This window comes from Scyliorhinus torazame, chromosome 10, assembly GCF_047496885.1.
Source record: "Scyliorhinus torazame isolate Kashiwa2021f chromosome 10, sScyTor2.1, whole genome shotgun sequence".
Lineage (NCBI taxonomy): Eukaryota > Metazoa > Chordata > Chondrichthyes > Carcharhiniformes > Scyliorhinidae > Scyliorhinus > Scyliorhinus torazame.
The window spans coordinates 180434166-180457888 of record NC_092716.1 but is presented as its reverse complement, the minus strand read 5'-3'; the positions used below and the strand labels follow the sequence as shown (position 1 = coordinate 180457888).

General features: G+C 50.7%; 1 protein-coding gene across 1 annotated transcript in view; it reads left to right on the top strand.

The window, feature by feature from the left end:
• The window catches only part of LOC140430274 (eosinophil peroxidase-like), a 93089-nt gene that overhangs the window by 49724 nt on the left and 19642 nt on the right, over window positions 1–23723 (top strand). The window contains exons 10-12 of the mRNA XM_072517697.1: window positions 7871–8129; window positions 9411–9581; window positions 14925–15162. Of these exons, the coding sequence (XP_072373798.1) occupies window positions 7871–8129; window positions 9411–9581; window positions 14925–15162 (668 nt within the window). The remainder of the gene's footprint in view (window positions 1–7870; window positions 8130–9410; window positions 9582–14924; window positions 15163–23723) is intronic.

The window sequence follows — 23723 nt, the reverse complement described above, 5'->3', positions numbered from 1 at the left end:
AGCTTACCAATCTGTTTCACACTGTCCTCTCCAACAATATCGCCCCTCTCATTTGTAAATACAGAAGAAAAGTACTCATTCAAGACCTCGCCTATCTCTTCAGACTCAATACACAATCTCCCGCGACTGTCCTTGATCGGACCTACCCTCGCTCTAGTCATTCTCATATTTCTCACATATGTGTAAAAGGCCTTGGGGTTTTCCTTGATCCTACCCGCCAAAGATTGTTCATGCCCTCTCTTAGCTCTTTTTTTTTTTAGCTGCTGTGTGGACTAACTAGATCTCCGCCCTCCGACTCTGCTCCCAGTCAGCTACACTTCCTGTAAACTCCTGGCTCTCTTCGCACTCTTTGCGGAAATGTCGGAAACAAAATGAAAGGAGCACCTTACTCCCTCCGCACCTAACTCCCTCGGTCACCAAACTCTCACTATCGCACTCAAAAAGCACCAAATTCAGCACTCTCTCGGTCACCAAACTCTCACTATCGCACTCAAAAAGCACCAAATTCAGCACTCTCTCGGTCACCAAACTCTCACTATCGCACTCAAAAAGCACCAAATTCAGCACTCTCTCGGTCACCAAACTCTCACTATCGCACTCAAAAAGCACCAAATTCAGCACTCAGTGCAAACAGGTTTGGTCCTTTGAGGTTTGGTCCTTTGAGGCTTTTTCTGCTGCAGAAGCGTGCAGGGCTGTTCCCCAGCTGAAGGAACAAAAGAAGACAGATTGTTTGTGTGCCGGCCAGTTCCCATCTGGTGCATGTGCAAAATAGTTTAAGTGAGTGGGCAAGGGTCTGGCAGATGGAGTACAATGTTGATCAATATGAGGTCATCCATTTTGGAAGGGATAACTGCAAAATGGACTATTATTGAAATGGCAAAGAAATTGCAGCATGCTGTGGTGCAGAGGGACCTGGGTGTCCTTGTGCATGAATCACAAAAAGTTGGTTTGCAGGTGCAGCAGGTAATTAAGAAGGCAATGGAATATTGTCCTTCATTGCTAGAGAGATGGTGTTTAAAACCAGGGAGGTTATGTTGCAGCTGTATAGGGTGCTGATGAGGCCACACCTGGAGTACTGTGAACAGTTTTGGTCTCTTTACTTGAGAAAGGATGTACTGGCACTGGAGGATTGGGCTAAAGTCATTGGAATTTAGAATAATGAGGGGGGATTTGATAGAAACATAAAATAATGAAGGGAATAGATAAGATAGAAGCAGTTTGTTTCCACTGGCGGGTGAAACTAGAACTGTTGTGTTAGGTACACTGGTATAACACTGGCTGCAACTCGATGCAGCATAGATAAAAAAAGATACTCCAGACCTTGAAGTTAGTTCAATCAGGTTTAAGCAGTTTAAACATCGCCTGCCTCTTGCAGGGCAGTGTCCCTCTAAGTGGGCGTTGCCGCAGTTCGGGCACGTCATGACGTCGGCGTCGTGACGCGGTGTACGTCGTCGCACGTGCACAGTGCGGTCGGCAGACGTCTGCACCTGCGCAGTGTGGGTGTCGGCCACTTCATTATCCCGTTCGCATCGCGCAAACGTGGGGCTCCAGGAAAAGCGTGCGAGATGGCCACTGTCTTCAATGCTGAGGCGCTGCATCCGGGAGATGGCCTACACACTCACTGCCTCGTGGGAGGCAAGTTTCTCATTTTCAGCCAATTTGTATTGGGAATACCGATTTTTTGCGTGCTCATGCACTGTACATGTTTCAATCAAACTGGCAGGGTATATGCTTGATTTTCAGTAGCTGCTCTCTCAGAGGATCAGAGTGAACTCCAAACACGATTTGGTCTCTGATCACGGAATCAGCAATGTCACCAAAGTTGCAGGACAGCGCTAGCAGGCGGAGGTTAGTTAAGAAGGCATTGAAAGATTCATCTTTACGTTGAAGCCATTGTTTGAATATACAGCGCTTGAAGATTTCATTGGTGTCCACTTCACAGTGACTATCGAACTTGTCCAGGATGGTCTGAAACTTTGTCTTGTCCTGGCCTTCGGTGAAGTTAAATGAGTTGAAGAGATCGATGGCTTGATCACCTGCTGTCGAGAGGAGAAGCGCGATCTTTCTTGCATCAGACGCACCCTCGAGGTCTGAAGCTGCGATGTACAGCAGAAACGTTTGCTTGAATATCCGCCAGTTGGCGCTGAGATTGCTAGAGGTCCCTGAGCTGGTGAGGAGCCTGAATCTTCTCCATGGTGCCGGGATACATTTGCTGGTCGTCACGGAACAGACTGAGGTTAGCCACCTTAAATTAGTAGTCTCCTTGTATCATGTTGTGTTAGTTACACTCATATAATACTGGCTGCAACTGGATGCAGCATAGATCAAAAAGATACTCCAGACCTTGAAGTTAGTACAATCAGGTTTATTGAACTAATAGCACAGTTAGCACAGTTCTCTGTGAGTTCTACTCTCTGCCAACTTAAGTGTGGTCACTCTGTCTGACTGACCACGTGGTGGGGGGGGTGAGATTGTAACAACACCCTTGACTGACTCTCTAGATGTTCATCAGTGGAAAGAGGCGGAATGTGAGTGCCTCGTGTTTTTTATAGTCAGATCCCACCCCTGAGTGTCCTGCCTGTTTATTGGTCATGTCCTGTTCTCTGTGTCCATTAGCTGCTTGTCTGAATATCATTATGTGTGTGTCCGCATATCATGAAATCTCCCCTTTTTTTTATGTTTGGATGACATATGTGAACGTATTTACAAGAATAGGCCAATATTAACATATATATATGCAGTGGATGTGGACGTATGTACATGTGAAAACAGCTGTCTAATGCTAGAACACAGAACATAGCAAACAGAACAAATGTTCATAAGTCCAGTCTCTGTGGCTTGCTTCTGATCCTGGTCGACCGCTGGAGAGGTGGTGGTGGGGACGACAGCGCCTTGATGGACGGGATTGAAGCCTGACTGGTGGCCTCGTGAGTTGAGGTATCAGGAGGTGGCAAAACAATGGGTGGAAACGGAGAAGAATGTGGTTGTGGGCAGGCAAATGTGCGCAGTGCCCGTCTGTTTCGTCACACAACAGAACCATCAGCCAGACGCACAACATACGAGCGGGGGGTAGCCTGTCGAACAACAACAGCTGGAGCTGACCAGCCTCCATCAGGGATCTTGACCCGAACAGTGTCGGACGGGGATAACACAGGCAAATCGGTGGCATGAGCATCATAGCCCTGTTTTTGCTGGTTACGGAGCTGCTGCACCTTCTGCAGCACCGGGTGGTGATCCAGGTTGGGCACGTGTATGGCTGGAAGTGTCGTTCGCATGTCCCTGTTCATCAGGAGTTGAGCCGGCGACATGCCAGTGGACAGTGGGGTCGCCCTGTACGCAAGCAGCGCAAGGTGAATGTCAGACGCAGAATCCGTGGCCTTGCAGATGAGCTGCTTCACTATCTGCACCCCTTTCTCAACTTTTCCGTTTGCGGATAGTGTGGGCTGGAAGTGACGTGTTTGAACTGATGCGACTGGGCAAACAGAGACCATTCATGGCTGCTGAAGCATGGGCCATTGTCACTCATGACAGTGAGTGGGATACCATGCCTGGAGAACGTCTCCTTACAGGCCTTGATGACGGTCCGAGATTTGGGGTCTGAGAGCTTCACGACTTCAGGGTAATTGGAGAAATAGTCAATAATCAACACGTAGTCACGACCATTTGCATGAAAGAGGTCGGTGCCAACCTTGGACCACGGAGAGGTTTCGATTTCATGCTGCTGAAGTGTCTCCTCACTCTGCGCTGGCTGGAAGCGTTGACAGGTCACACAGTTAAGGACCATGTTCACGATGTCCTGGCTGATCCCGGGCCAGTAGACAGCCTGCCTGGCTCTGCGTCTGCACTTTTCCACACCCAGATGGCCCTCATGGATTTGGCGGAGCACCAAGCTCTGGAGACTGAGTGGAATGACAATCCGGTCCAGTTTGAGGAAGCTGCCATCAACCACTGTCAGGTTGTCCTTTACATTGAAAAATTGAGGGCACTGCCCTTTTTACCAGCCATTGGCAAGGTGTTGCACAACACGCTGAAAGAGGGGGTCTTTGGCTGGCTCCTCATGGATACGAATTACCTTCTCATCAGATGCCGGGAGGGTGCTAGCACACAGCTGCACCTGTGACTCAACCTGTGACTTAATTTGCCGGATGACGTTCAGTGCTTCACTAGGCACGGTGATGGAGCGGAACAGTGTATCGGCAATGATGAGCTCCTTGCCAGGCGTGTAGACCAGGTCAAAGTCGTACCTTCTGAGTTTGAGGAGGATGCGCTGCATCCTCTGTGAGTTCAACTCTCTGCTAACTTAAGTGTGGTTACTCTGTCTGACTGAACCAGCTAGCTCTTAGCCAAGTGGAGGGGGTGTGAAATTGAAACAACACCCTTGACTCACCTCGAGACATCCTTCAGTGGAAAGAGGCGGAGTGTGAGTGCCTCATGTCTTTTCTCGTCAGATCCCACCCCGAAGTGTCCTGCCTGCTTATTGGTCATGTCCTGTTCTCTGTGTCCATTAGCTGCTTGTCTGTATATCATTATGTGTGTGTCCGCATATCATGACAAGAACTAAGGGGCATAGCCTCAAATTAAGGGGGAGCAGATTTAGGACATGAGTTGAGGAGGAACTTCTTCACCCAAAAGGTTGTAAATCTGAGGAATTCCCTGCCTAGTGAAGCGGTTGAGGCTAAGCGGGTGGGTACGTGGAGCTGAGTCCACAAAAATATCAACCATGATCTTATTGAATGGCAGAGGAGACTCGAGGGGCCAGATGGACTACTCCTGCTCCTAGTTCTTATCTTCTTATAGGAGGCCGCACAATGTATGAGCCAGAGTCACCATGCCTGGGACGCTCTATTCGCCTCCAGGTTTACCGCCTTGGGTGCCTGAACAGCAGCACAGACATCCCATCCCACCCCCTTTGCAAACCCCTCTGTGATTCCTACCAGCCTCACTGTGGGGTCGGGCCCTGCGGTGGTAGTAACAGCGGGTCTGGTCCATAGGAGGGAGGATGATGGAACCTGCTCTGCGATGAGCTCTGGTGCTCCGCACCATTTTACACCGCCTGACTCCTGCCCACGGTTGTACTTTCCACTGTCCACCTCGATGATCCCTGCATGCGAGCTGGCCATTCCATTACAAGGTCCCACCGAACCTTTGGGTTGGGGGGGGGTCGTGTGAGGAAGGATGGGTCAGCCAGCATAGCCCAGCCCATCCCTCACACTCTTCTGACAGAGCACCAAGGTGTTTAATGTGGAACGATGAAAAGATACTTCCAGATTTGTGCCCTAGTCCCTATCGCTAAACTGTGTGCTGCATTTGTGCCAACTTACCTGGTGTCTACCTTTCTGATGTTACCTGCCATAACACATCTGGATGAATCCCCAGACAGAACATCAGGAGTGGAGGCAGCCTGCTGCAGTTCCCGCCCTGTGACCTGGGTCTCCTATGGTGACTGTCTTCTGGCGCGACCGGGCCTGGATGAGCCCGACTGCTTTTCTTGTTTCCCAGGTGGCGTGGTGCCAGCCTGTTCTGCCCATCAGATGCGCCAAAGACAGGAGGGGGGGGGGGGGGGGGAGTCCAAAGCGCTGGGGTGTCAGGCACCATACCTGCGTGTGCCACTGGCATGGACCCCATCTCCTCCTCCTCCCCGTAAGTGGCCGATGGCCCCCGGGCATCACCTTGGATGGGGGTGAGACCGGAGCCAACGCTTGAGGCTCTCCCACCACCTGGCGCTGCCAGTCCTGGAAGCAGGCTCCTGTGTCTACCAGGGTATCAATGCTCACAGCCAAGGAGCAGAGGGAGTGGACCACGACCAGGGGCTGGTTTAGCACGGGGCTAAATTGCTGGCTTTTGAAGCAGACCAAGGCAGGCCAGCAGCATGGTTCAATTCCCGTACCAGCCTCCCCGAGCAGGCGCCGGAATGTGGCGACTAGGGGCTTTTCACAGTAACTTCATTTGAAGCCTACTTGTGACAATAAGCGATTTTCATTTTTCATTTCACATTGGCATTTGGCTGTGCCACCACCCTCTGGATCGGTGCCACATCGGCCAGTGACTGCACCACTTCCCTTTGTGACAGGCTCAGTGTGGCCAGCGCCCGGGCAATGCCACTGCCACCCTGAGCCATGATCCACTGTGACTGGACCACACTCTGGAGCACCGCTGCAATGTCCAGGTGGCCCTGGCACATGGCTGCCTGTGAGAGGGAAGCCCTGTCCTGGGCCTCGGCCACCGCCCGCACAGAGTGCCCCACGTCTTGCACATCAAGACCCATGGCCGATAACCTCACCCCCAAGGCCTCCACTGCGGACGCCACCTGTGCGGTGTTGACCTGGTTGGCACACATGACCGGCACCGTCTCCTGCTCCTGCAGGCTGTTGGGCTCCTCCAACTGCACCTGCGGGCACTGGTGAGTTGCTGCCACACCCTCATATAGTCTCCGGCTCTGTGACTGCATCTCCAGCATCGATGGGACCGCCTTTTCCAGAAACCCGACATCCATCTGGACGGCAGCTAGCTCGTGGGGTCGGGCCGCCCTCTGACTGTCTGCCCACTTGGGGGTTCCGTTCTCTACCTGATGTGCAGCAGACAGTATGTGGTGTGCACCAGATAGTGTCCCAGGAGCCTCTTCACTATAATGCCCAACCGAGGTGAGTGTCTCTGGGATGGTGGAGAGTGTTGGAGACAGCTGTGACGGGAAGTCAGTGTCATCCCCAGACTGGTGCTCCAGGATGTCATGGGCGGACGTGCGAGAGCTCCCATTACTTCCTCTCTGCTATCCACTTAGGGTTGTGGTTGGGGCAGGGGGCACCAAAGGGCCCGCCTATCGCCAGATGATCCTGCAACACATAAGACATGACGCATGATTGAATCACGGTTTGGGTTGTGGGTATGGGGATGGTGGGGGTGGGTGGGTGTGGAGGTGGTTGGGGGTGAAGGTGTGTGGATGGGTGTGGGGGTGGAGGAGGTGTGTGGGGATGGATGGGGGTGTGGTGGTGGAAAGTGGTGGGGTGGTGGTAGAAGGAGGGGGGTGGTAGTGGAAGGTGGGGGGGGTTTGGGGGGGGTGGTAGTGGAAGGTGGGGGGTGGTAGTGGAAGGTGGGGGATGGGTGTGGGGGGTGGTAGTAGAAGGTGGGGGGTGGGCGTGGGGGGGGTGGTAGTGGAAGGTGGGGGGTGGGTATGGGGGGTGGTAGTGGAATGTGGGGGGCTGGGTGGGGGGTGGTAGTGGAAGATGGGGGGTGGGGGTGGGGGGGTGGTAGTGGAAGGTGGGGGATGGGTGTGGGGGTGGTAGTGGAAGGTGGGGGATGGGGGTGGGGGGTGGTAGTGGAAGGTGGGGGCTGGGGTGGGGGGGTGGTAATGGAAGGTGGGGGATGGGTGTGGGGGGGGTAGTGGAAGGTGGGGGGTGGGGTTGGGGGGTGATAGTGGAAGGTGGGAGGTGGGTGTGGGCGGGTGGTAGTGGCATGTGGGGGGTTGGTTGGGTGTGGGGGGTGGTAGTGGAATGTGGGGGGCTGGGTGGGTGTGGGGGGGTGGTAGTGGAATGTGGGGGGCTGGGTGGGTGTGGGGGGTAGTAGTGGAATGTGGGGGCTGGGTGGGTGTGGGGGGGGTGGTAGTGGAAGGTGGGGGGGTGGAAGCAGAGCAAGTACAAAGTCTGGGACAGCACAAATAAAGTTGGAGGAGTAAAGAACTAAGTGTATAAGTGGAGATACAAATGCTTATTAAAGGGGGTATGAATTAGTGCAAAGAAAGAGTGATGCCAACTAAAATGCACGGCTAGATTAATGCGGTTGAGAAGCCATTTTGCTTTCAGCTTTTAAGTTTTGAGCCGGTGAATGGTGTGAGGAGAAGGCGATGTAACTAGAGCTTCCCTTCCTCTCCATACAGATTATAAACTGTAAAGAGTATATACCTAAAGTCCTTGGACCAGATGCCACGATGCAGCACATGCCTCCCTACAAGGGTTATAATGAGACAATTGATCCTCGGATTTCTAATGTATTTGCCACTGCAGTGTTTCGTTTTGGGCACGTTACTATTCAACCAATAGTATACCGACTAGATGAGAATTACAGAGAGAACCCTGCATACCCAAGTCTCTTTCTGCACCAGTCATTCTTCTCTCCCTGGAGAATTATAGAAGAAGGTAAGAAGAGAATGTTGACTATTCGAGATATGCAACACAACAAATTCATCCAGGATTGGGCCAATACACTGAGAGCAAAATCCATTCATGTTAGTTTTTAATCATATCCCCCTCTTCTTGTCATTTGGTTCCACGATGCGGCCTGCTTTGTAACTCTTTATTCAAACTCATAGCATCCTTTATCTGTAAATCTGGACAGCGAATGCCAGCTGGCCAGGTGCAAACATCTTCCCATCCAGAGTTCAAACTTAAAGAGCTGGATTTTGCTTTGGGGTTGGGACCCTGACATCAGGTCATATTCCAGATCCTGACCCCATGTTGTACCAGCCTCAACCACCTGACATGATTTCTGTAGGGACGATCAATAATCAGACATGCAGGGAGCATGTTTGCTGTTTAATTAAGAACGAAGGGCGATTGGGTTCCAAGGCTGAAGGCCCCACCAACAAGGACACACTGGCAGCCCAGGGTAGCCAACCATCTTGGAGTTTCCAGGATTGTCCCAGAATTTGGCTTCACGTCCCCTGTCATGGGGCTTCCTGGGATGTCATTTGCCCCTGATCCCTCTGCGCAAGGGCTGAACAGACTGTTCAAGATCTCCTCTTGCCGCTGCTTGAGCATCTTTGGTGTCTGCACATGTGTACGGTGCGCATGCACAGACACTTGGCCATGACGGAGCAGCGGCCTGGTCGGAACTCTCCTCCCTAATTCAGCTCCATGATGCAAGTTGGGAATTCCCCATGCATGTAAGAACAAGAGAGGACACCTCACAATGGAGGCACCTTCTGAAGGGAAGATAAAAAAATCTTAAATTTAAAATAGCCACAGCTACGTGGAATGGAGCTCCTAACGCCTCTCACAAAGCCTGTCGCTGAGGGGCTGTTTCCATCCCATGTCCGTATTGGATCTCTTCTGCTGAGTGATTTTAATAGACCATTTAATTGCCCAAATAGACTACATGCCACACTACCTGTGGGTGGGTAGTCATCAACTCCTCACCCTGCCTGAAACAAAAACAGCCCACAGGCCAGTATGGCATTCTCCAAAACAAATTTGGGGCCTTCCTTTTGTCCCCCAAGACGTTGAAGCCAATTATAACACCCAATATGGTTAAAATGCCTGATCCGAATAGAACCTACAGCTTTCCTCATCTGTTGTTTAAAATGGACCTATCTGCTGCTGCTGGTTTCCACCCAGTTGTAAAGTTAAAATGTTCCCCTCTGTTTCAGTAGCAGGCGCATTGTCCCACACGCTAACCCATGATATTGTGCTGTATTGCAGGAGGAGCTGACCCTCTCATCCGAGGAATTATACTGAACCCTGCCAAGCTTCAAACACAAACACAGATGATGCCTGATGAGCTAACGGAAAAGTTGTTTCAGCCTAAGGCATCTGTAGCATTAGATCTGGCATCACTAAACCTCCAGCGAGGGAGGGATCACGGGCTACCAAGTGCGTATACCTTCATTTTGGCCCTTTTTGCCCGGTTTGCAGGGGTGATTTGGGGAGGAACTTTGTTCGTTTGATCGGATAATAGTCCCACGAAAAAGGAATGCCCAATAAGTACAAAACCAGGCAGCAGAAAAGTAATGATTCGTCGTTGGACTCGGGATCTTCGAAAACATCATCTGCTGAGAAAATGGCGGCGGCTTGTGTTGTGTCTTTGGCCACTCCACTAACTGCTGAGATGCTCACAGACATCTTGGTGGGGAAGCTCAAATAAGGCCAGGCTGTCTCTGAAGACCTCGACAGAGCAATCCAAGGGGCCCCGGCCCCTTTTCGTGCAGTCCTGGAAAAATTGATTTTTTAAAAATATGTTTTCTTCAGGAATTTCATAAAAACAAACTGAAGCAGAAGCAGAATTACACAATATTATAAATAACCAACACCCACTCTCCCCCTCCCCTGCTCCCTACCTCGCCCGCTTCTCCCATCCTGCTTCATCCATTTTGACCCCCTTAACCCCTCCTTCCCCCCCCCCCCCCAACTTCACTCCCCCCCCCCCATCTTTTGCTGACTCCTCAATCCTCCTCAATGAATTTGATGAATGGCTTTCACCTCCGAGCAAACCATCAACCGACCCCTTCAGGACGAGCGTGACCTTCTCCAGCCTCAGCAATTCCGCCAGGTCACTCACCCACACCCTTGCTCTCGGCGGCTCCGAGTCCCTCCATCCGAGTCACGGGAAGGGGGGGGGAAGTAGGGGTTATGGGGGTTAAAATGGGACTATCAAGGAGGCAAAGGCCATGTCAAAAGCCTCTCTCGCCCCGTGGAGTCCCGGGTCTACCGACACTCCGAATATCACTACCTCTGGACTTGGGGCCACCTTCACTCCCAGCACCTTGGACATTACGTCCGCAAACCCCTGTTAGAACCCCTTTAGCTTCGGACATGCCCAGAACATGTGGACGTGATTCGCGGGCCTCCCCGCACACCGCCTACACCTATCCTCCACCCCCTCAAAAAACCTATCATCTGCGCCACCGTCATATGTGCTCGATGAATTACATTAAACTGGATGAGACTTAGCCTCGCGCACGACGAGGACACATTCAGCCCACGACCCAGCATCCACCTCCCCTCACAGCTCCTCCTTACGCCTTATATCCCCCCCTGGGACTCCCTCCCAATCTATCACCTCCTTGTAGACCTCAGACACCTTCCCCTCCCCTGCCTACTCCTTCGTCAGCACCTTCCCTTGGAACCCCAAGGACAGTGACCCAGGAAAAGACGGCCCTCAAAAAATCGCGAACCTGCAGGTACCTGAAACCATTTCTACTGGACAGCTCATACTCTTCCTCTGGGTCCCAGCTCATACTCTTCCTCTGGGTCCTCCAATTATACGATACTGCATACTATAAACAGATCCCCTAATTGCTCAATCGCTGCCGGCCGCCACCCGCGAAACCGCGCATCCAGCCCTCCAGTGCAAGCCTATGATTCTCACAGATCGGTGCCCACACCGGGTGATGCACTATCAATTACCACAAAGCCGAGAGTAGTGGAATAATCGAGGTTTTATTGAGCAAAGATGTTGTGCCTCCTGTAGCTGGAACCAGAATGGCTGCAGCACCGGTGGGCACACACATTTATACGCCACCTACTGGGCGGAGCCAGCAGGCAGGGATTTACCCTTGTACCTCGAATATACGGGCAATGCCATAATACATATAATATGCCACTAGTGGTGACTACCACACCGAGGCACCCTGCAGTCCCAAATGCTGCCTCCACTGCCCCCACACCCTCAAGGCCGACACCACCACTGGGCTCACAGAGTGCCTGGCCGGCGAGAACGGCAGAGGCACAGTTAAAAACGTCCTTCAGTTCGTTTCCCTACAAGAAGCCGCCTCCATCCGCCCTCATACCACCCCCTCCCCCACTACCCATTTCCTAACCATGGAGATGTTCACCGCCCAGTAGTAGTTCATTATATTCGGCAATGCCAGCCCACCACCCCCCCAAACCCCTCCTTGCCCCCACTCCCAAAAAGCCCACTTGACCTGTGGGGTCTTCCACACCCACACAAACCCAGAGAACAGTGCGCTAACCTTTTGAAAGAACGACTTTGGGACAAAGATCGGGAGGTTCTGAAATACAAACAGGAACCTTGGCAGCACCGTCATCTTTACCGTCTGCACCTGTCCCACCAGTGACAGCAGCAGCACATCCCACCTCTTAAAATCCCCTTCACCTGCTCCACCAACTGAGTCAAATTCAACTTTGCAACTGCGCCCAACCCCGCGTCACCTGGATGCCCAAGTACCTGAAACCTGCCCCACTACCTTAATCGGCAGCTCCCCTAACCTCCTCTCCTGCCCTCTGGTCTCAATCGGGAACACCTCACTCTTTCCCATGTTGAATTTGAACATGGAGAACTGGCCAAAGTCCTTCAAGATCCCCATAATGCCCCTAATGCCATCCAGTGTGTCCGAAATGTATAACAACAGGTCATCCGTGTACATCCCTGTGCTCGACGCCCCCCACCTGCGCACGATCCTTTCCAATCCCTCAATGCTCGAAGCACCATTGCCAGTGGCTCTATTGCTAAGGCAAAGAGGAACGGGAGAGCGTGCATCCCTGCTTTGTCCCCCGATGCAGCCCAAAGTATCCTGAACTCACCCTGTTCGCCCGCACACTTGCGATCGGTGCCTTGTACAGTAACCGGACCCAGTCCACAAACCCCTGCCCGAACCCAAACCGCCCAGCACCTCCCACAGATATACCCACTCCACCCGGTCAAAAGCATTCTCCACCTCCACCTCCTGCCCCTCCGAAGGCATCAGAATCACATTAAGCAGCCTCCTCACATTCGCCGACAGCTGTCTCCCAATCACAACCCTGTTTGGTCCTTGCCATCACGCCCGGGACGCAGCCCTCAATTCACAAAGCCAACACCTTCGCCAGCAATTTGGCGTCTACATTCAATAATGATATCTGACAGTATGATCCACACTGCTCAGGATCCTTGTCATTTTTCAATATGATGTGGAGATGCCGGCGCTGGACTGGGGTGAGCACAGTACGAAGTCTTACAACACCAGGTTAAAGTCCAACAGGTTTGTTTCGATGTCACTAGCTTTCGGAGCGCTGCTCCTTCCTCAGGTGAATGAAGAGGATGAAGAATGAGAATGATTTGATTTTTCAATATCAAAGAGATGGATTCCTGCGGCAGTGTAGGGTGGTGTTCCCCCCTCTCCCTAGCCTTGTTGTATGCCCTTACCAGCACTGGCCCCAGGTCTCCTCCAAACCTTTTATAAAACTCCACCGGGAATCCAACCAGGCCCAGGGCTTTCCCTGCCTGCATTGCTCCATCACCTCCCTCAACCGAATAGGGGCCCCCGAACTGCACCAATTCCTCGTCCACCCCTGGGAAAGTCCAGCCCATCCAGGAATCACCGTATTCCTTCCCCCCTAGGCGGGGGCTCCGATTTATATGATCCCCTGTAAAAGCCTCAAACGCCCCATTCACCCCAACCGCGTCCAACATCACCCTTCCCATCTGGTCCTTTACTCTGCCATTCTCCCGCGCTACCTCCTGCTTCCTCAGCTAGTGGGCCAGCATCCTGCTCACCTTCTCCCCGTACTCATATAGTGCCCCTCTGGCCCTCCATTGCTGCCCCACCATCTTCTCCGTGGACACTAATCCGAACTCCATCTGGAGCCTCTGCCTCTCCTTAAACAGCCCTGCCTCTGGTGCCTCCGAATACCTGTCCACCCTCAGGATCTCCTCTACCAGCCTGCCCATTCCGCCTTCTCCCTATGCGTCCAAATTGAAATAAACTCCTCCCAAACCATCGCCTTGAGTGCCTTCCAAAGCGTGGCGGCCGTGATCTCCCCCGTATCGTTGAGTTCCACATACCCCCAAATTGCAGGCCTCACCCACTCGCACATCTCCTCATCTGCCAACAACCTTACATCCAGCCACCACGTTGGGGGCTGGGCAACCCCCCCTTCCCCGGTCCACTCGCAAATCCACCCAGTGCCAGTGGATACTCCAGGAATGGGTGCACATGTGAAAAATATGAAAATTCCTTCGCCCTCAGCCTCCCAAACCTCCACGTGTCCACCTCCCGTCCTATATGCTCCATAAACCCCTTCAGCTCCTTCACCACTGCCAAAACCTTCCCCGACCTCGGGCTCGACCAGTCCAAGCTTGGCTCTATAACCATTATCCAAAATCCACTCCCAAGATCAACCAGTGCGAGTCCAGGTCAGGAATCTTCCCCAGCACCCGCCTCATGAAATCTACATCTCCTCCAGCTTCTCACTCACCATCACGAACCTCCCTCCCGAATCTATCACAATGCTCCCCGCCTCGAACTCCACCCGCTTATTCACAAGCACCGCCACCCCGCCTCATCTTCCTATCCAGTCCTGAATGGAACACCCGTCCCACCCATCATAGAATTTACAGTGCAGAAGGAGGCCATTCGGCCCATCGAGTCTGCACCGGCTCTTGGAAAGAGCACCCTACCCAAGGTGGATAGGGTCCTTTTGCTGGCTGAGTTGGGGAAGGGGAGGATATCAGATATTTATGGTCGGATTTTGTCAGTGGAGCTAGCTCTGCTGGTTGAGGTAAAATGGAAATGGGAGAGGGAGCTGGTCCTGTTTTTAATGGAGGGGTGTGGAGTGAGGCTCTTCATATGGGCAACTCCACATTCTCATGTGCTAGGCTCAGCTGATTCAGTTCAGGGTGGTGCATAGGGCACATCTGACCAGGATCTGGATAAATGTTTTTTTTTCTTCAAAGTATTCTTTCTTTGGCTTTTAGACATCCTTTCATAACCAACATTCAATTGGGAGAGGTTTCCAATCAAATTCTCTCCAAAATGTGGGGGAAAAAGGACAAAAGCCGAGGACCCTGGCAGGAGTGACCGAATGTGCGACCTCCTCCTACATGTCTCCACCGGAAGTCGTGACCAACATTTCTAAAAGGAAAACACAGCTAAAGTAATTGTCACGATCCCTTCCTTTCAATCACATAAATGCTGGAAACAAATATAGCTGACATTGAGTTCTGATTTATTTATTTATCTTCAAAGGTGGCAGTTTTTTGCCGTTCCTCTCCACAAATTCTGCCACCCCAGACAACTGTCTAGTTCACTGAATTGGGACAATGCAACTAACAGCCAAACAACCCTTATTCAGCATCCCAACACCTATGGCTATGTACAAATGTGTCTTTCCATTAATGTCATGCAAATTATAGATATCCACAGTGGTTTTTGAAGCTACGCATATGACTGCAACTTATTTTCAAAGAGTGGTTTGGATGTCCTTTTTTTTGTGTAGGTTACAATGCCTGGAGACAGTTCTGCGGACTGCAGGAAGCCAGGAATATCTCTGAATTAATGCAAATATTTAACAATACGGACTTGGTCGCAAAGCTCATGTCGGTGTACAAGACCCCGGAGAACATAGATGTGTGGATTGGTGCAATAGCAGAGCCATTCCTGCCCGGAGCTCGGGTTGGTGAACTCCTGGCCTGCGTTCTTGGGAAGCAATTCCAGGTTGTGAGGGATGGAGACAGGTGTGTATGGAAATTCCTAGCCCTTGGCCATGAAAGTACTGCACACACATTTTTATACATTTTGTGTTTAATTTGTTTTCCTTTGACCCTAGCAAAGTCAAACTAAGCTACTGTTCCTGGTGCTTGCTATAGGGGAAAGACCGCAATTCCCTAAATCCAAATAGCAAGAATACATCTACTCTGTTGGGATATGGAATTATGGCAGAAAGGGCAAAATTCATAGTTTACAAGTTACTTGGCAAGACCCATAGTTTAAAGATCCTCAGATGTGTGTTAGAGTATTTCACAAATTTAACAAGCTGAAGCTCTGTGCAGCACATCTGTACATCGGACAAGAATCCGCTGTCCAATAGAGCATTGCTTTTCATACTGAACAGAAGTGGACTGGAAGAATCTCACTTTCAGTGACAAACACATCTGGGGTGGTCAAGCTCCCTGGACTTGGGTCATTGGAGTGATTTCCTGTACATATTGTGCATTGAAGTCAGAAATAGGAAAGGAGCAGTCATCTTGTTAGGCGTTTTCTATAGGCCCCCCAATAGTAGCAGAGATGCACGGTAGCACAAGTGATTAGCACTGTGGCTTCACAGCGCCAGGGTCCCAGGTTCGATTCCCCGCTGGGTCACTGTCTGTGCGGAGTTTGCACGTTCTCCCCGTGTCCGCGTGGGTTTCCTCCGGGTGCTCCGGTTTCCTCCCACAGTCCAAAGACGTGCAGGTTAGGTGGATTGACCATGCTAAATTACCCGTAGTGTCCATAAGGGTTGGGAGGGGTTATTGGGTTGCGGGGATGGGGTGGAAGTGAGGGATTAATGTGGGTCGGTGCAGACTCGATGGGCCGAATGGCCTCCTTCTGCACTGTATGTTCTATGTCTATGTGGAGGAACAGATTGGGAAACAGATTTTGGAAAGGTGCAGAAGTCACAGGGTAGTAGTCATGGGTGACTTTAACTTCCCAAATATTGAGTGGAAACTCTTTAGATCAAATAGTTTGGATGGGGTGGTGTTTGTGCAGTGTGTCCAGGAAACTTTTCTAACACAGTATGTAGATTGTCCGACCAGAGGAGGGGCAATATTGGATTTAGTACTTGGTAATGAACCAGGGCAAGTGATAGATTTGTTAGTGGGGGAGCATTTTGGAGATAGTGACCACAATTCTGTGACTTTCACTTTAGTAATGGAGAGGGATAGGTGCGTGCAACAGGGCAAGGTTTACAATTGGGGGAAGGGTAAATACAATGTTGTCAGACAAGAATTGAAGTGCATAAGTTGAGAACATAGGCTGTCAGGGAAGGACACAAGTGAAATGTGGAACTTGTTCAAGGAACAAGTACTACGTGTCCTTGATATGTATGTCCCTGTCAGGCAGGGAAGAGATGGTCGAGTGAGGGAACCATGGTTGACAAGAGAGGTTGAATGTCTTGTTAAGAGGAAAAAGGAGACTTATGTAAGGCTGAGGAAACAAGGTTCAGACAGGGCATTGGAGGGATACAAGATAGCCAGGAGGGAACTGAAGAAAGGGATTAGGAGAGCTAAGAGAGGGCATGAACAATCTTTGGCGGGTAGGATCAAGGAAAACCCCAAGGCCTTTTACACATATGTGAGAAATATGAGAATGACTAGAGCGAGGGTAGGTCCGATCAAGGACAGTAGCGGGAGATTGTGTATTGAGTCTGAAGAGATAGGAGAGGTCTTGAACGAGTACTTTTCTTCTGTATTTACAAATGAGAGGGGCGATATTGTTGGAGAGGACAGTGTGAAACAGACTGGTAAGCTCGAGGAAATACTTGTTAGGAAGGAAGATGTGTTGGGCATTTTGAAAAACTTGAGGATAGACAAGTCCCCCGGGCCTGACGGGATATATCCAAGGATTCTATGGGAAGCAAGAGATGAAATTGCAGAGCCGTTGGCAATGATCTTTTTGTCCTCACTGTCAACAGGGGTGGTACCAGGGGATTGGAGAGTGGCAAATGTCGTGCCCCTGGTCAAAAAAGGGACTAGGGCTAAACCTGGGAATTACAGGCCAGTTAGTCTTACTTCGGTGGTAGGCAAAGTAATGGAAAGGGTACTGAAGGATAGGATTTCTGAGCATCTGGAAAGACACTGCTTGATTAGGGATAGTCAGCACGGATTTGTGAGGGGTAGGTCTTGCCTTACAAATCTTATTGAATTCTTTGAGGAGGTGACCAAGCATGTGGATGAAGGTAAAGCAGTGGATGTAGTGTACATGGATTTTAGTAAGGCATTTGATAAGGTTCCCCATGGTAGGCTTCTGCAGAAAGTAAGGAGGCATGGGATAGTGGGAAATTTGGCCAGTTGGATAACGAACTGGCTAACCGATAGAAGTCAGAGAGTGGTGGTGGATGGCAAATATTCAGCCTGGATCCCAGTTACCAGTGGCGTACCGCAGGGATCAGTTCTGGGTCCTCTGCTGTTTGTGATTTTCATTAATGACTTGGATGAGGGAGTTGAAGGGTGGGTCAGTAAATTTGCAGACGATACGAAGATTGGTGGAGTTGTGGATAGTAAGGAGGGCTGTTGTCGGCTGCAAAGAGACATAGATAGGATGCAGAGCTGGGCTGAGAAGTGGCAGATGGAGTTTAACCCTGAAAAGTGTGAGGTTGTCCATTTTGGAAGGACAAATATGAATGCGGAATACAGGGTTAACGGTAGAGTTCTTGGCAATGTGGAGGAGCAGAGAGATCTCGGGGTCTATGTTCATACATCTTTGAAAGTTGCCACTCAAGTGGATAGAGCTGTGAAGAAGGCCTATGGTGTGCTCGCGTTCATTAACAGAGGGATTGAATTTAAGAGCCGTGAGGTGATGATGCAGCTGTACAAAACTTTGGTAAGGCCACATTTGGAGTACTGTGTACAGTTCTGGTCATCTCATTTTAGGAAGGATGTGGAAGCTTTGGAAAAGGTGCAAAGAAGATTTACCAGGATGTTACCTGGAATGGAGAGTAGGTCTTACGAGGAAAGGTTGAGGGTGCTAGGCCTTTTCTCATTAGAACGGAGAAGGATGAGGGGCGACTTGATAGAGGTTTATAAGATGATCAGGGGAATAGATAAAGTAGACAGTCAGAGACTTATTCCCCGGGTGGAACAAACCATTACAAGGGGACATAAATTTAAGGTGAAAGGTGGAAGATATAGGAGGGATATCAGAGGTAGGTTCTTTACCCAGAGAGTAGTGGGGGCATGGAATGCACTGCCTCTGGAAGTAGTTGAGTCGGAAACATTAGGGACCTTATTGGATAGGTACATGGATTACGGTAAAATGGTATAGTGTAGATTTATTTGTTCTTAAGGGCAGCACGGTAGCATTGTGGATAGCACAATTGCTTCACAGCTCCAGGGTCCCAGGTTCGATTCCGGCTTGGGTCACTGTCTGTGCGGAGTCTGCACGTCCTCCCCGTGTCTGCGTGGGTTTCCTCCGGGTGCTCCGGTTTCCTCCCACAGTCCAAAGATGTGCAGGGTAGGTGGATTGGCCATGATAAATTGCCCTTAGTGTCCAAATTGCCCTTGGTGTTGGGTGGAGGTGTTGAGTTTGGGTGGGGTGCTCTTTCCAAGAGCCGGTGCAGACTCAGGGGGCCGAATGGCCTCCTTCTGCACTGTAAATTCAATGATAATCTATGATTAATCTAGGACAAAGGTTCGTCACAACATCGTGGGCCGAAGGGCCTGTTCTGTGCTGTATTTTCTATGTTCTATGTTCTATATTCTCTATATGTTTAACAGGAGCTTACATTAACATTGCAATGAAGTTACTGTGAAAAGCCCCAGTCGCCACACTCCGGCGCCTGTTCGGGTACACTGAGGGAGAATTCAGAATGTCCAATTTACCTAACAGCATGTGTTTCAGGACTTGTGAGAGTAAACGAACATCCGGAGGAAACCCACGCAGACACTGAGAACGTGTAGATTCCGCACAGACAGTGACCCAAGCCAGAATCAAACCTGGAACCCTGGCGATGTGAAACAATAGTGCTAACCACTGTGCTACCGTGCCTATGAGCAGTTTTGGGCTCTGTATCCAAGGAAGGATATGCTGGCCTAGGAAAGGGTCCAGAGGAGGTTCACAAGAATTACCCCTGGAATGGAAAGCTTGTCATATGAGGAGCAGTTGAGGATTCTGGGTCTGTACTTGTTGGAGTTTAAAAGGATGAGGGGGAATCTTATTGAAACTTACAGGATACTGTGAGACCTGGATAGAGTGGACGTGGAGAGAATGTTTCCGCTTGTAGGAAAAACTATAACCCGAGGGCACAGTCTCAGACTAAAGGGACTATCCTTTAAAACTGAGATGAGGAGGAATTTCTTCAGCCAGAGAGTGGTGAATCTGTGGATTTCTTTGCTATAGATGGCTGTGGAGGTCAAATCACTGAGTGTCTTTAAGGCAGAAATAGATAGGTTCTTGATTAATAAGGGGATCAAGGGTTATGTAGGCAGTAGAATGGGGATAAGAAAAATTTCAACCATGATTGAATGGCAGAGCAGACTCGATGGGCCAAATGGCCTAATTCTGCTCCTATGTCATATGGTCTTATGGTCTTAACACCAGTGCCCCATCTAATCCTCCAGGTCCAATTAGTAATGAACCAAGTTCACTGATAGTCATCATTGGCGCTCTGAAATACCATGGATCCGCTTATGTGCTTCCAATTTACCTGGAGCCTCATGATGTGCAGATACAACGACCTCCTGATATTCTCCAGTTTCCCTCACTAATACTGGATGCCAACATTGCAGTAGTAGATGTTCCAATTCCCTCGCAGAACCCATCACTTGTGAGGCACCCATGTCCCATGTCAACCTCTACCCATCCCATCTGGAGGCTGTGTGCACCGTTATGTGCAGAGGTGATCCCCCACCATGACAATTCTGCACCTCCTCCATACCTATCTACAAGTTGCAGATGTTCCCAGTCACCATTACCATTCCCTCTGCAGCCCAGTACAGAGCCCGCTATGCCCAGGGACATCGATTATAGGACACCCCTGCACACCAAGCTGTGCTTTTCTCCTGCAGAGCACAGAAACCTTGCTCCTCCCTGCAACTGGGGTAGACTATGCTTCCAATGATTACACCTTCTGCATGCCTACTGCTATTTTGTGCTGTCTCCTATAGAGTCAGAGTCGTACAGTGCAGAAACAACCCTTTGGCCCAATAAGTCTGCACCGAGAATAACTACCCCTAATCTCGTGCTAATCCCAGTCACCATGAACAGCACGGTGGCACAGTGGTTAGCATTGCTGCCTCATGGCACTGAGGTCCCAGGTTCAATCCCGGCTCTGGGTCACCGTATGGAGTTTGCACATTCTCCCTGTGTTTGCGTGGGTTTCGCCCCCACAACACAAAGATGTTGCACATGTTTTTAAGATAAAGATAGATAGTTTTTTGAAGAATAAAGGGATTAAGGGTTATGGTGTTCAGGCCGGAAAGTAGAACTGAGTCCACAAAAGATCAGCCATGATCTCATTGAATGGTGGAGCAGGCTCGAGGGGCCAGATGGCCTACTCCCGCTCCTAGTTCTTATGTTCTTATGTGCAGGTTAGGTGGATTGGCCACATTAAATTGCCCCTTAATTGGAAAAAATTAATTGGGTACTCTAAAAATTTATGAAAGAAAGAATCCCACTTCCCAGCACTTGTCCCATATCCTTGAATATGATGGCAATTCAAGTGCTCATCCAAATACTTTTTAAAAGTTGCGTGGTTTCCAGCTTCCACTACCTTCCGAGGCAGTGCATCCTATTCCAGATTCTCACCCCACTGAGTGGATTTTTTTTTTTCAAATCCCCTCTGGAATCTCCTGCCCCTCACACTAAATACATGCCCCCATGTGATTGACCCATAAACCAAGGGAAACAGGTGTTTATCCTATCCAAAGCCCTCAGAATTTCATAGAATTTGCAGTGCAGAAGGAGGCCATTCGGCCCATCGAGTCTGCACTGGCTCTTGGAAAGAGCACCCTACCCAAGGTCCACACCGCCACGCTATCCCCATAACCCAGTAACCCCACCCAACACTAAGGGCAATTTTGGACACTAAGGGCAATTTATCATGGCCAATCCACCTAACCTGCACATCTTTGGACTGTGGGAGGAAACCAGAGCGCCCGGAGGAAACCCACGCACACACGGGGAGGATGTGCAGACTCCGCACAGACAGTGACCCAAGCCGGAATCGAACCTGGGACCCTGGAGCGGTGAAGCAATTGTGCTATCCACAATGCTACCGTGCTGCCCCTTAATCTTAAACACTTCAATCATATCCGCTCTCAGCCTTCCTTGCTCTAAAGAAAACAATCCAGGACTATCCAGTCTCTCCTTATACCTCAGATGCTCCATCCCAGGCAACAACATCCTAGTGAATCATTTTGTACCCCCTCCAATGTAATAACCTCCTTCCTATAGTGAGGTGACCATAACTGCACACAGTACTCCAGCTGCGGCCTAACCAATGTTCTGTACAGTTCCTTGCTCTTATATTATGTGCTGTAACTGAGGCAAGTGTCCATTATGCCTTCTTAACGACCCTATTCACCTGCTCTGACACCTTCAGGGATCTGTGAACAAGGACCCCAAGACCCATCTGTTCCTCTGAGCTTCTTTGTCCTGATTCTTCTTCCAAAGTACATCACCTCTTACTTATCAGGGTTAAATATCATCTGCCACTGCTCTGCCCATCTGACCAACCCAAATATGGCCGGGATTCTCCGAAATCCCGGCCAAGTGTTGACGCTGGATTGGTGTACGCTGGCGTCAACGGGCCTCCTGGCCCAGCAGTTTTTAGGGGGCGTAAACACCGGAGTAGTGTACGCTGGCATCAATGGGTCTCCTGGTTTTTAGGGGGCTAGCACGGCGCCAGAGTGTTGCGCGCTGCTCTACGCCGAAAGGTGGCCCTGCAAGGCCAGCGCATGTGCACAACGGCCGTCTCCACGCTGGCGCATGTGTGTGATTGCCGTCTCCACGCAAGCGCGGAGCAACATGTTGGGGACATAACAGCTGGCCCGCGCTGAAGGAGGTAGGCCCCCTCCAGATCACAGCCGCCTGCCGATCGGAAGCCCCCGATCGCGGGCCTGGACCCCGTGGGGGGCCGCCCGGAGTCAGATCCCCCCCGCCCCCCCCCCCCCCTCAACCAGGACGTCCACAGCAGCTGCGGGTCCAAGCTCCCGCCAGGTGGAACCAGATTTGAACCACGCCAGCGGGACTCGACGGAACCCGGCCCGTTGCCCAAGGAGAATCGCCGCGGGGACCTATTTCAGAGGCCCCCGACCAGTGCCGCGGCGACCACGCAGGCACCTTTGGCCGGAGAATCGGCGGCCCGGCGTCAGAGCGGCAGGAATTTCCCGCGCCCCTGCCGATTCTCCCACGTGTCACGAGCTTGGGGAATCCCAGCTATATCTTCCTGTAACGTACGACCATCTTCCTTGCTGTCAACCATCCTACCAATCTTGGCGTAGTCTGCAAACTTACTTATTATTCCCCCCACGTTCTCGTCTATATCATTTAGATATATAACAAACAGTAAGGAATCCAGCACCGATCCATGTGGTATGCCGCTGGACACCGGTGTCCAGTTACTCAAACAGCCTTCTATCATTACCCTTTGTGTCATATTACGAAGCTAGTTTCGGATTCATCTCGACAAGTTTCCTTGAATTCCATGTGCTTCAACCTTCTAAATCAGTCTCCCATGTGGGGCCTTGTCAAAGGCTTTGCTAAAATCCATATAAACTACATCAACTGCATTTCCTTCACCCATACACTTGGTCACTTTATCAAAAAATTCTATCAAATTTGTTTGGCATGATCTCCCTCTGACAAAGCCAAGCTGACTATCCCTAATTCAAGCAGAAATTAATTCTCTTCTTCAGAATTTTCTTCAATAATTTTCCCACCACGGTCTCTGACTTCAGACTGTGAAGCCCTTGTAGTCCCAAGACTGCCCGTATCCGTGGCTCCTTTTCATTTCGCAGGAGGAATCTTTGCACACTCACCATTGTTGCTCCCCCATGAAAACCTGCCCCTGAAAACCCACCACCAAACACTTTAAAGAGCACACAAAACTCCTTCCAGTTCATTGTCCTTCATAAATTCCATATCCTCCTCTGGCGTGTCGAAATAAAACTCTTGCTTCTGGAAAGTCACCCACAGGCGGGCCGGGATACAGTACTCCAAACTTCACCCCCTTTTTGAAGAGGGCAGCCTTGATCCAGTTAAACCCGGCCATCCTCTTCGGCAGTTCCGCACTAAGGTCCTAGTACACCCACAGCTCGCTCCCTTCCCTGGTACATTTCCTGGTCTGCCTCGCACATCGAAGGATCTCCTTCTTGTCCAGAAAGTGGTGCAACCACACCACCATTAGCCTTGGGGCTCGCCTGCCTGCAGCATCCTCCTCAGCACCCTTTGCGCCCGGTCCACCTCCAGGGGCAGGTCAAATGCCCCCTCCCCATCAACTTCTCCAACACCTTTGCCACATACACCGTGGCCTCCGCAACTTTAATGCCTTCAGGCATCGCAACAATCCTTAGGTCTTGCCTTCTGGAGCGATTCTCCA